Raw genomic sequence first — 14,310 nt, 5'->3', positions numbered from 1 at the left:
CATAAAAACTGATAAAAGGGGCATGGTGCAATAAGGTTCAAATTGTTTATTTTGATCATTTTCATGAACTAACAAAACAAATATGTTAAGATGTTATTTTGTGATGTTGAAAGGCATGCATGTATTCTATCCTCATCAAGGATTTGTAACTGTAATACTGTGAATTATGACATTTAAAAAGCTGCAGAACATATACAGTATTCATGTTAAAAAAATATGCAAAACGTAACAAAAAAATAAACAAACGTAGCAAAATAAATAGCAAAAAAAAAGCAAAATAGTTATTTTGTTTATTTGTTAGTTTGTTTGCAACCAAATTAACAGATTTAATTTGATTGATTGGTTGGTTGGTTGCTTGGTTGCTTGGTTGGTTGCTTGGCTGGTTGGTTGGTTGCTTGCTTGCTTGCTTGGTTGGTCGGTTGCTTGCTTAGTTGGTTGGTTGCTTGGTTGCTTGATTGCTTGCTTGATAGCTTGCTTTCTTGATTGATGATTGATTTTTTATTTATTTTATTTTTTATTTTTTTACTTTTTTTGCTTGCAACCACACCAAAAGCTTAAAATGGCTTGGAGCAAACTGAAACATTTAAGATATATTGTAGAGCAAACATGTAAACTCAGTTTCAGGCAGAATTTCTCAAACTAAATAAGTAATGTAGCTAATGCATCATAATAACTAACTAACTAACTAACTAACTAACTAACTAACTAACTAACTAACTAACTAACTGAATTAATTGATTGATTGATTGATTGATTGATTGATTGATTGATTGATTGATTGATTGATTGATTGATTGATTGATTGATTGATTGATTGATTGATTGATTGATTGATTGATTGATTAATGAATTAATTAATGAACAGTACATAAGCTAAGTGAAATAATTATTAAATTAATTGCACACAACAGAACAGACCTTTCAATATGTGAAAAAAATAATGTATATGCCATTGAAATTTCTATTTTGAATTTGTCATAATGTACTTTGTACTGTATAGAGACATTTTATAGGGACTACACATTTTAATCTACCATTTCAATAGAAAATCAATCAGCGAGACAAACAGTTTTAAATATCTTTGCTCTTACTGACCATATGTGTGAATTTGATGCATTTTGTTTTGTTCTGTTTTTGTTTTGTTTTGTTCTTTGTTCTTCTTTTTTCTGTGTCTAACAAAACAATGAAAACTTAGTTGACCAAGTCTTTTTTTTTGTCAGCTAGTGATTAGTTAATTATTAAAGTGCAGCCCTAATAAAACAGAACAATTCTTATTCTAATTATTCATTACCATATTTCAAAATAGAAATATTGAGATTTAACGTTATGAATATTTTTAATATCTTCAGTTTCCTCACAAATATATACCCATGAATCGTCCATACAACAAACAAGCATCCCAGACCGGCAGCATATAATGATTATTTGTTCTTGATGTGCTTTGTAATAGCAGCCCATCTGCCAGACCCCGAGAACGTTGCTGCAACAGCGGTGCAATGTGTGAATTTGAATGGAGCAACGAGTTTGTGTTTAATCATAGATGCATTAGTATGCGTCTCCCATTTTGGCTGATACACTTGCAGAATGCATGCCGTCTACCCTCTCACTCCAAGGCCGTCTCATTTTTTCCATGTTTTTCTTTTTTCCTCTCTCAACACCTGCTTTAAGATGATGCGGCTGGATTGCTGATTGCTGCTTTGTTTTCCTCCATTTTTCTTTCCTATGTAAACCTGGGTGATTTATCTGCGGTATGAATTAGACACGTCTGTGAGACAGGCTAGAAGATATTTTATATCCCCTAAAGTGGCAGGCTACAGATTTCATTACCTGCTTATTTTGTGATCTTGCGAGGCGTCGCAGTGGTGCAGGAACTGATGCTGCCTTTGTGCCATGTGCGAAAGATTAAATCTTAATCTCCTGCTGTGCTCCTCTCAATTACCTTAGCAATAATGCTAATTGATGTGATGTGCCAATACCCATTTAGCATTGCCTGTTGTGTCTGATTATGAAGCATCATCTCACTGAGACGATTCCAGCAAGGTGTTCTTGTCATCAACGGATGAGGAGGAAGTAACAGTTTGATCATCTCATTTTTTCTCCAGAGACTTAGCCACGGGTCCATTAGCGGAAGTTGAATGTCAACAAAGGGAGTGTTTTCCTTGAATTAAAATGAGTGTTACTCAGAAGTTGTTGAGAGTTTGCAGAAAGGGTTGGTACTGGCAGCCTTTAATTGATTCTGGTTTTAAAATGGATTTAAATCAGTGAAGTGTTTTATACAGGGTCAGTGACTATGTTTACATGGACATCAGTAAACCAATTATTTGCCTTATTCTGAATAAGACAATAATATGATTAGGGTGTTTACATTAGGGTGAAATCATTAGGAGCAGAGAGAGGGGAAGGATCAGCATAGGACCGCGGGAATCAAACTCGGTTCGCTGTGAGCAAGGGAGTGCATGTGTCGATGCACGAACAACTACACCACTGGCACTGACACATGAGTTGCTTTTAGAATGTTCCTTTCGTGATCCCATTTTATATGTTTTAACACATAATTCGATTAACATCATTGCGTCACACCGCTATCCCCATTTCCTCCGGTGTTTCATGTAAACTTGGGTGTTTCATTTTTAATATTTTTACTTTAACAGCAATTCGGCAGTTTCACTTTCATTCAGGAACATTTCATACATTCCCCCATGACAAATTAGATATTTATTGGAAGCAAGTATGAAGTAAGGACTAGTGGAAGTTTGTTGTTTTAATGGAATTTGATACCGCTCACCGACTGGTGTGTCTGTGGTCTTTTATTGACTTGGTAGGTCCAGAGAATAGAGTCAAACAACCATGTGTGTATCCCGTCGCACGATAATAGTTTTACTGTGGCGTGTACATGTCTGTACTGCACTTCAATAATGCAACTAAAATCAGCTTAATCTACGTGTCTTAGTTCGATTTCTGTTTAGTTCAATTATGACCTTAATCTTATTAAATTTATCAAAAATCACTGTTTACATGGTAGACTTTAATTAGAGTATTGTTTCAATCGTATTAAAATCTGATTATTGATGTTGATTATCTATGTAAACATTTTCAGTGTTAATGCAAGAATTTCTCAGAAAAAAAAGTTCTTATTTTTTTCTCTTCCAAAGAACACACATTGCAAAAAGTGACCCTATTGACTTATTCTTTCTTTCTACTTTTTTAAAAACTGCTTAAGGTATTATCATTAGCCCAGTTTAGATTTTTTTTTTTTTTTAATTGACAAAACACTACTGGACAAGCCACTGTTGTCCACTGACCTGCCTAATTAACTTGCTAAGCCTTTAAACTTTACTTTAAGCTGAAAACTATTATCTTGCAAAATAACAAAGTAATAATAAGTAATAATTTACTTATTTAATTAAATAAATCAAATAGTATGTGCAGCCACTATGGCAAAGAGAAAGAAATCTCTACATAAAAAGCACTTTAATAATAATAATTTTCACAGGAGGGTTAAAGTTAACAAATGTACTTCATAATATGAACTTTAAAATATGTATATTGCTCATGCATTTTAGTGGCTTAAAATTACAAGGGCCATCAAATATACTAATGTGTTTTTTTTTTTTTTTTTTATCACTGAGTATGACAAAACTAATAGAGCATAGACATATAAAAACTGTGGTTGTCCAAAACTGTAAGGATGCTAGTTCTTAAATGTACAGTTTATTAAAAAAAAAAGTTTTATATATATATTTATATATATATATATATATATATATATATATATATATATATATATATATATATATATATATATATATATATATATATATATATATATATATATATATATATATTTTTTTTTTTTTTTTTTTACCAAAGCATTGACATCTAAAATAGAGGCTGTTTAAAATGGTAAGAATGCTAGTTCTTGAATGAGAAAGAAAGAAAGAAAGAAAGAAAGAAAGAAAGAAAGAAAGAAAGAAAGAAAGAAAGAAAGAAAGAAAGAAAGAAAGATCATTGAGCTGAAATTTTAAATATCAGAAATTTTGTTTTGTATTTTTTTTTGTTTGTTTTTTTAATTATTTTTTAGAAATACATTTTTAAAGCCCTCTATTCTGTTTTCCAAAAGAACAGACCTCAACAATCACTGTTGTTTCCCTGTGCTTTAAAATATTTATTGTGAAACCAGCAGTAACTTACTGGCAGTAAAATTACCATAAAACATATACAGCGAAAACAACAAAATCTACAGTAACAGATTGCAGACAGCTTATACACCAAGAAGATGTTGAGAAAACTGTTAAGAAAAACTGTGAATGCAAACAAAAAATTCAATTATAGCGAGACATATGTGCTGCTTTCAGTGGACTTTTTAATTTACTTTGGCTCATATTTCAGACAATACATTGTGTTATTTCTTTAAACCAAACATGTTTTTCTCATTCAAATTTACTGAGCCACTGCTTCTCATTCTTCCTTAAGAGCACTTCAGTCCTGCTTCAGCACCTGCTGTCTCATCTCATTATAGCACAGCACTAAAAAGCATTGTTTTTATCATCAACTGTCATGATATTAGTTTACAATATTTTATTATGAAAAGTTGTTTGGTGAACCCAGGCATACTCAATGATATGCTCTTAATATCCAAAGAACCTTGATCAAATGCCTTGAAATGATGAAACATTAAGGTTGCCATATGGCTTTACCTGCTTCTCCCACGGATGGCTTTGATTTCTGGATCATTAGGTGTGGATTTGGGACATTGATGCCTGTTTCACACCACCAAGGGAAGAGACTGAACATCTTTATCTTCATTTGTGGGGTAAATCATAGGGCACGTTCAAAAAAAAATCTCAGAATTTCCAGACAGATTAAAGTTAATGTTCTTGTTAATTAGTACGCCTTATGGATTTAGTGCCTACAATCATAGACTCGACCTTGAAATAGTCTAATAATCCTGTTTGAGATGATTCTCATGAGCTGTGTCTCAAGTGGAACTGAGCGTGCCGTGGGAGAGGAGGAAGATGAGGAGTTCACACAGGTCAGCCGTGTTTATTTGTGTAAACTGTTTATGGTTGCTGTTCAAATGGGAGCGAGCCTCGCTGCCTTTTGCATCATTGATTAGCCCCGCTTTTTACATCACCACAAAGCCCAGGATCCAAAACGGGGCCTGGCAAATTATGCTCTCTGGGACATATGCAGAAAGACTCTGAAATTGAAATGAAGGTTGAGGCTTTCTTCGGGAGATTGGCCAGACGCTCCTTTTTTCTGCTTCACAAACAAACACAACACCTCATTGTCAAACCTACCGTTTTCCTTTCTTTTTTCCTCAGGACATGGAGCTATGTGCTTGTAAAGTAAAACACCAGTTGAATCATTGTTATTAGAACTTTGGAAATAAGAAAATAAATCATTACAGTGAAGGACTTGTTAGATAGTGGATGTTACAAAGCTGGAAACTGCAGACTTTTATATTGTTCTTTGATATTACACACTTTTTATGTTCCAAATGCTCATGAATAATACAGTTTGCCTTAGAAGCATTTGATTTATAGGAAACAATCAGATTAAAAACGAACAACACACACACACACACAAAAAGAAAAAAAAGAATAAAAGAAAGGCTCTCAGCTGACCACTAGAGAGTCTGGAAAGCAGCATTGGAATATAGTGGCAAACTTCATTGACATCATATTAAATTCCCAGCTCCCACTGTCTCCAATTAAAGGGCTGATATGTTTAATTCTGTTAGTGTTCAGTTCTTATATCAGATCCTGCCCTAGTCTGATGTCTTCAGTCCCCAATGGGTCTATTTCATCTAATACTCAGCCTCTCTCCGTTTTCTCTTAACTATTTTCATAATTTTACAATAGGTCTTTTATTTTTTGTATCCAGTGCTGTATATTGTTTCAGAATATAAAACTGAATACATGTATTTATTTGCTAACAGCACTTTCTTTTTTCCCTCTCTACTTTTTCAGATCTATCAGGGTCTGTTAAGTGTCTTCTACAACCTCGGTGATGGGGACTTCAACTTGACAATGCCCTCTTATCGTTTAGACAACGGAGAGTGGCATGACATTCACTTAGATCGGCATGACAATGAGTTGACCCTGCGTCTGGATGGCGGAGGAGGGCGTCGAGAGGTCACCGGGTCGCCAGGTCGGAGTCGGGAGATTGTTATTGACCCCGCTGTCGTCATGCTGGGCAACTCTTTCCCCTCTGGACACAACAGGAGTTTCCAAGGTGAGGTACAGGTGTGTTCCTGAAGCTCAGCTGGTAGAGCATGACCCTAACAAGCCAATGCCAATTACCTCAGAACAGTAGTGTATTGTCAGAATGTGCTGTACTATGAGGGGTAATTTAGGGAGGTGGTTTTGGATCTAGGCACATTTTTATTCCTTAGTTTCGGTAAGTTTAGGCATACACTGTATATGAACATGGCAAACATGCATAGTTCAAGATGGCTCAACTTAACCCAAGGACAATTAATTTAAGTTAAGTTAAGTTAAGTTAGGTTTGGTTTTGTCAGGTTTAGTTAAGTTAAGTTAGGTTAGGTTTGACTAGGTTTGATCTAGTTTTGTTTAGTTAAGTATGTATCACTTTATTTTTATAGTCCCTTTAACACATTTAGTTCAATTTAAGTTACATTGCATCTATATCTAACTAATACTTATAGATTATAAGTAAACTGTTAGGTTGGGGTTAGGGTTAGTATAAGTTGACATGTACTTGCAAAGTTTCATATACCCAATTGAATGTCTGTTGAAGGAGCATTATCGGCAGATATTAAGCAGAAAGTCTACTCAAATGAAAACTAAAGTAGTTGCAATGCAACTTTTTTGGTCAACAAAATATGAAATAGGGAACATTAAAATAAAAAAGTTGCACAGTTTAGTTTAGTTTAGTTTAGTTTAGTTTAGTTTAGTTTAGTTTAGTTTAGTTTAGCGTATAGCATATCTAATGACAACAGGGTTGACCAAAGTGCATAATAAGAAAAAGAGGTTTCAATCTGAAAATGTGGTCATGCCCATGTAAACATCTAAACAAAAAAGAGTCTTTGGACGTGATGAAGTCATTCCTGTGCATGGTATGTGTTTAGGAAGGTGTAGATAAAAGGCAACGGAAATTAAATTCCTTAAATTGTAGAACCACTTGAGTGTTGAGGAAATGTTCATGTTTGGGTGAGATATCTCTTTAAAGTGCACCTGTATTATAAATTATTTAAAACTATAACTGCGTCCCAAATGGCACACTACACAATATGCACTCATGCACTATGTACTTATGCACTTACACACTCAACAGGATAGTATATGTATGTAGTGTTGTCCCAAATGGCAAACTAATGTTTTTTTTTTTTACTTAACTGATGACGTTTGATGGTTGCCAAATCAGTGAAATAAACGACCGAATTATTAAATAATACCTGCCGTGAGTATTGCTGCATTCACCATCGGGAGGCGCTATAATCACTCTCGTAGGAGAATTTTGCTTTCACCATATAAATTAAATAAAGTTATCCAACATGTGCATCCCATAGCTCCGTCCCTTCCGCTACGTATGCAAACCTGCGGTCGTTGAATGAGTGAAGTGTCCATCATTACACACTTAATTTTAGCGGCTGAATGAGTGCATCATCCGGGTAATTAAAGTGCACTTAATATTTTTAGAGTTTTCAGTGTGAACACACTACTTACACTATTTATACTACAAAATGGCGTAGAATAGTGCATAAGTATGCAATTTGGGACGCAGTTTATGTAATACAAATTTGCTGGATTTATTAGCTATGTGTTTGAGTTTTAAATGGTAATCTTAACTTTGCATTTCTTCTTAAAAATGAACGTTATGAACGTTCATAAAGCGGAAAAGACAAAAACAGAAGCCATAAAATAATCAAGTAAATAACAGAGTAAGAATGTAGTAAGATCTGAAAACATGGTAAAAATCAGACGAGGGCTAAAACTGTTGGTTGGCTTTAAGGAAAGTGGCGGGTCAATCAGTGCTTTTGAAAACACAATTGGTTGATTGTAGGGAAGGAGGAAGGTGGGTCAGTCGATCGGTCAGTCAGTCAGTCGACAACGGGCCTTTATGCGAGAAGAGCTGGCACGAATGACACTCACAAGAGAAATTTGAGATCTGAAAATCATACACAGCAGCTTTGGTGGATTCTTGAAAACAAAATCTGCAAAAAATATTGTAGCTTCTGGCACATATTTGATGCTCTCCAGAAATGTGTGTAGCGGTACGTTTTCAGAATGAGTCTGGGTTGCATCGAAGCGCAAACACGAGTGATTGTTGCTAGGAATAAGAATGATTTGTATGTTTTATTAAATTAACGTCTACATGTATCCAACCTTAAACCAACCCCTCACTGTAAATGGGATGAATCTGAACCACGTCATCGTGCTACCAACTGCAGCGAGAACATCTTGCTCCTGGAGGGCAACCATTCTGCAGATTTTAGCTCCAACCCAATCAAGCACACCTGAAGCAGCAAGATGTTCAGGGTTAATTGATAATCACAAGCAGGTGTGCAAGAGCAAGGTTGGAGCTTTCACTTCCAAGAACGTTTTTCCAGTTCAAATGATGTCAAACAATGATGTCACTCAACATTTAATTTCTAACCAATTCAAAATGTCTAATTCTTTTCAAGGTTTCTCAACTCTTTTAAATTTAAACTTTTTACTCAAGCACATAACTGTAAATTGTAAATGTGGAGAAACTGAGAAATGGTCTCTTGTGTGTGTCAGACGGAAAGAACAATTTGAAAACCTTCTTGTAAAATAGACATTTTAATCATTTACTGTATAATAAGCATCAAGGCTGTAAGAATAAAATAATGAATAACAAGACATTTTAATTTTCTCTGTGTTGCTGCAGACCTGTCATAAATCTTGTCAACAAACCGGTTCTTCTTTAATTAGACGCCTGAGTTTGTTTGTTGTTCACAATATTTTTCACCTGCATTATCAGTTAGTTTCTGTCAATAGACAATGATATCGTGTTTCAACAACTGTCTGAGATACTGCCGTTATATGATGACTTGTGAATACTTTCAGAATAGGTATATCCAGCTCCCATTATCACTGAGAGAATTTACTTTGACTTTCTATACTGATTTTGCAACTTTGGCCTCCTTTGTTGAATCATTGATTGTGGTTCAAGACCACATAGCATTTGTAAAACAGTACAAAGTTATTTGTGTTGTATAACCCTGCTTGCCTTAGTTTTAACAGAAATATTGCTAAAATAACAAATTGTTCGGAATTGACCGGTGTCCTGATATTTTATCCTATCAGATTATGCTACCAACACTGTATTTGAATGGTTCTGAGGTTGGGGTTAGGGATTAGGTAGGTTAGGGTGATACCACAGCTTCATATCACACTATTCTACATTAAAATTTACACTGGTAGCAAAATCTGATGTGTTGTATATTGCGTCATCACAATGTCACATCACAAAAATATTTATTTTTGGCAACAAACAAGTAAAAAAAAAGAAAGAAAATGAAAATATCATTAGCTGTAAAAATTGCATTCTAAAATAATTTATATAATTATAAAATAAATGGCAAACACAAATAAGAATGACATATAAAGCCACATTTTAAATGCTCTAAACATCCCAAACATCCCATTTGGTGGCCGAGAGAGCTTAAAAATAAAAAAAAAACAACAACAAAAAATTGAGAAAAGATCTTCATCCGTTTGACAGCACACATGCTGCAAATCCTCACAAAGCAAACACATAAAAAAAAAAAAAGTGCTGCATTTTCTCACAACGCGAACAATTTAGGAAAACGCTGCATTTTCGCACAATATTTTAAAAAGGCACAAAACACAACAGACATGTTTCAAGTGGACCCTAAAGTATGACAGACTTTTTAGGTTAGTTATTTAGGATAATAAAATACAAAAGACAAGGGAATCAGAATGTTAAAATAAACAAACAAAAAACTCACCTTTCAAAAATAACTTCTACTGGGCAATAATTACAAGACAGCGTCGTCCATCATGTTTGTAGGACTCCTTCAAACACTACTGTTGAGTTCCAATGTTTTTGCAAGTGTTGTGAGAAAATGCAGCACATTTTCATAAATTGTTTGCGTTGTGAGAAAATGCAGCACGTTTTATAATTTTTTGCGTTTTGTGAAAAAAATGTGTTTGTGTTGTGAAGATATCCAGCACATTTGCTTTCAAACGGATGAAGATCTTTTCTTAATTTGTTAATTCATTTTTTGTAATTGCATGTGTTTTCAATCCAATAATTGCAGTGATTTGCCATTTATTTTTTTGATAATCTGTTATTGTGCTTCTCTTGTGTTCTAGAGTCCATGTAAAACATTATCTATGTATGTTTGTTTGACTGTATTAGTTTAATGATGACCATGCTCCATTGTCAGTCTGTAAAAAAATATTGAGAGGCTCCGATACAATCACAGATTATGTCCTAAATTATGCGAAAACGATATGAAAAACATGCACCAAACACAAATCCCTGATTGTTAGTTTCCATTCCTCTCTGTCTCAGAGTTGATTAGCAGCCTATGAGCTCTGTCCAGAACTTCCCGCAATAGATGAATTGGTTACAATAAATGAAATGGAGTCAATATGTCAAAGTGTGCACGGAGAGCTGTGGACAATTCCAATAAACACTATAGCATGACATTTGGAGCTCACAGAATCGCTCCGTCCCATAGCCAGAAATCCAATCACTGAGTTATATCAGAGCACTGTGAAGTAGACTGCCATTTTACCGCTAATCCAATTTAACTTCAGTGCGGGAGAAAGAAAAAAAATACTTAGCCAGCATATGTGTACATCTGTACAGCTTTATCAGCTAATTCAGACTGCGGTTGCTCTATATGTCATGATCGTGCACTATTGTATTGGCGATAATGAAAAATTAATAGCAGCGTTTAATATATAATAGCCTCAAAGGCACCTTCAGTGTTGAAGTGTAGAGGAAGAATGAAACTGACAACTTGATCGAAAGGAGACAATGACATGTGGCATGAAAGAGAAGAAGTGGTGGGTTCGTCCCCTGTGTTCGGCGGTGCTGGTTAGCCTTAGGCAATACACTCTGTGTGTTTATTAAATGGACTGTAAAAGCACTTCTCCTAAAAGCTCAGATTATGAGTGGATCATGTTGAGCTCAGTTTGTCTATTTGTGAGTGAGTGTGTGCAGAAATAAGCAAGTGTATATTTTTATGTACAGCCATGGTCATGTTTATTGGATCACTTTGTAAATATGAGCAAATATGCTGTGTAAGTAAATCTGCTCTGTTTAATCTGTTTATGTTTTCATTCAAATGAACAAAAAAATAAATTTTATTCAAACATTATTCTTTAATGGGGCGACAGGGTGGAGTTTGCTTGAGTATTTATGGGTGTTTCCCAGTACTCGGTTGCAGCTGGAAGGGAATCCGCTGTGTAAAACCTATGCTGTATAAGTTGGCTGTTCATTCACACTTTAGCAACCCCTTATTATTAAAGGACTAAGCTGAAGGTAAATGAATGAATGAATGCTTTATCTGCTGTACATTCATCCCAGCTAGCGAAATTCATGTGGCTCAAATCCGGCCCACACCAGACACTTAGAGCTGGCCCAAATACTAAATGGAATGATGGCTCAAGGGTGGTGCACTCCTCTTTGTCAGATCTGGTCCACAAATAAGCCAAAGCAATACCACATATTAGCCAGAATTCAACCAAATGAACCAGAACTGACCCTATTCTGGGCCACAGTTTGCTTTTATTCTGGCCCAGATCCGGCCCACACCAGACACTTACATCTGGACCACATACTAAATGGAATGATGGTTCAAGGGTAGTGCGCTCCTCTTTGTCAGATCTGGGCCACAAATAAACCAAAGCAATACCACGTATTAGCCAGAAATAACCAAATGAACCAGAACTGACCCTATTCTGGGCCACAGTTTGCTTTTATTCTGGCCCAGATCTGGCCTATTACTTCTAATAATAGATTAAACATTGGTAAACATCAGTAAATTATATAATTACATCACAGGTTGTGCCTCACTTCATTTTGTTTGTCTGTAATGAACAAACTTTTTAAGAAAAGTTCTTCAAAGTTACAGCAGCCCAAAAGAAAATTTATATAAAGAGGTTCAGGGCTATGAGCCTAACTAAAGCAAACAATTTTCTCCATGATGGTGATTTTAGTCTATGTTGTCCATATATGTTTCAAAATAACTGGGCCACATTTGCCATATCTCCTCTGGGCTGCTTTAGACTCACAGCCACATTAGCCAGAGCTAACAGTCCCAAATATTTGCCAAAAATGGCCCACATATGTTTTAAGATAACTGGGCCACATTTTCCATATCTTCTCTGGGCCACTATTGGCTAACGGCTGCATTAGCCAGAGTTTACTGTGCCGAATATTTGCCAAAAGTGCCCCACATTTACATTTTGCCATACGTGCCAAATCTTTGTCTTAATTGGCCCATTTATGAATTTGAATCTTTGGCCCCCCTTTGCCCTTGTACAGGTAAGCCACTTCAGGCTCTCATTTATTTTGTCTGGGCCGAAGGAAAACCCCCAGTGCCGCATAACTGCCTAAAGTGGCCTACATCCGTATGCTATCTAGGATGTATCCAACTTGTCATGCCATTTGACCCAGCCAGAACTCAAAACAGCAACTTTCTTGTTGTGAGTGCTAATCATTGAGCCACAGTGTGGCTTATGGTCGCAGCAAAATAAAAAATAAATTAAATTAAATAAAACAAAAAAAAAAAATCTTCTGCACTGATTCACAAACAAACTCCATAATATTCAGTTGTAAGACACTACTGGACCCTTAAACAGGATGGATCCTGTGGTCAGATGAAACTGCAAACACACAGTATTGATTTATAGCGCACAGGGAGAAACATGGACAAAACAACCTGGAAGATCTTGAGATATTGTCTGTATGGAAATTACTTTGATTTCTTGACAGGTTTCATCCGACCTCAACAGGCAATTACAGTAGAACACATATTTACAAAAACGATGGAGGTTGCAAAAGTATTGAATTAAAGGGGGCTAATATTTTTGACCAGCAACAATTGAGGAAACCATGTATTTCATAAGGCCTCTATTTCTGTGATATTTAAGGGAATAGCAGAAAAAAATGATAAACTGCATATTTGCACAGCTATCTTTGTGCAAATTTACAAAGGGTGCCAATAATTTTGACCTGATTGTTTTGTCAGAGGAGGATTCACATTTTATGCTGTACTTTTGCTGAAATATGAAAAATTTAGTGTTTTGTTTTGATTTTTTCTCATTGACGCAGGCTGCATGCGGGACCTGAGACTCAATGGTCGCTTTATTGCTCTTGACAGTCAGGCCAGAGATGGGGTGTCTGTGGTCAGTTCTCAGGGGGTTTCTCTGGGTTGTTTCTCTGACTCCTGCCGGAAGAACCTGTGCAGTCCGCCCTTCACCTGTGTGGACCTGTGGAGAGTACATGAATGCAGGTACACAAGCACACATACATAACCCTATTCATTGTATTGGAAAAAAATGTTTAGTAAAAAGGGAACAGTCATCATTTTTAATAAACTAAATGTAAATAAATTATATTAATATAAATATAAAATAAAATAAATTTAAATAAATAAATTAAGTTAAGAAATCGAGCTCTGGTACAAGGATTAAACTATAAAACCCATGAAATGTTTAAAAATGTAAATGGATTAATTACATTTTTGTTTTACTAACTAGACATTATTGCAGTTTTTAATATTTATTGTTAATGTAATTTTAATGTTTTAACCGGAAGAAACCCATGCAAACACGGGGAGAACATGACTCCACACAGAAATGCTAACTGACCCAGAAGGGGCTAGAACCAGTGACCTTGTTGCTGTGAGGCAATTGTTCTACCCACTGCGCCACCGTGCTGCCCCTTAATTGTTTTGTTTAAAATTTAAATCATTTAATGCAAGCAACTTGATGCCTTTATTTTAATTCAAAGTAACAGTCACAGGCACACTCAGTAAGGGGACTCTATTAGCCAGTGCACTTTGGCCCCGGGGTTGTGTACAATATTTACTGTCTTATATGACAGAGAGTGATGTGCTGCCGTGTAGCTGATTGTGTATTTGATTGCGTGTTGTTGTTTGTCTGCATGTATTGCGTCTGGCTTGTCGACAGGCTGCCCTATTCTGTCTCTTATCAGTTTGATAAGCACGCTCTGTGTCGGTCACATAGAGTGTGTATGTGTGTGTTTCCCTTGAGATTTTTAGAGAGAACGTCAAGAGTTTGAGTCACATATTCAGGCAAATTGTGAATTCGTTCAGCG

At 35.6% G+C, this 14,310-nt stretch overlaps 1 protein-coding gene across 1 annotated transcript in view; it reads left to right on the top strand.

Moving 5' to 3' along the window:
* si:ch211-186j3.6 overlaps window positions 1-14,310 on the top strand; it is a 453,204-nt gene that overhangs the window by 409,859 nt on the left and 29,035 nt on the right. Inside the window, exons 29-30 of the mRNA XM_087261712.1 lie at window positions 5,973-6,237; window positions 13,303-13,483. Coding sequence (XP_087117838.1) covers window positions 5,973-6,237; window positions 13,303-13,483 — 446 coding nt within the window. The remainder of the gene's footprint in view (window positions 1-5,972; window positions 6,238-13,302; window positions 13,484-14,310) is intronic.

This window comes from Danio rerio, chromosome 7 (genome assembly GCF_052040795.2).
Source record: "Danio rerio strain M-AB ecotype USA chromosome 7, GRCz13ab, whole genome shotgun sequence".
Taxonomy (NCBI): domain Eukaryota; kingdom Metazoa; phylum Chordata; class Actinopteri; order Cypriniformes; family Danionidae; genus Danio; species Danio rerio.
Note: the sequence above shows the minus strand (reverse complement) of the source record. Positions and strands in the feature narration are given on the sequence as shown.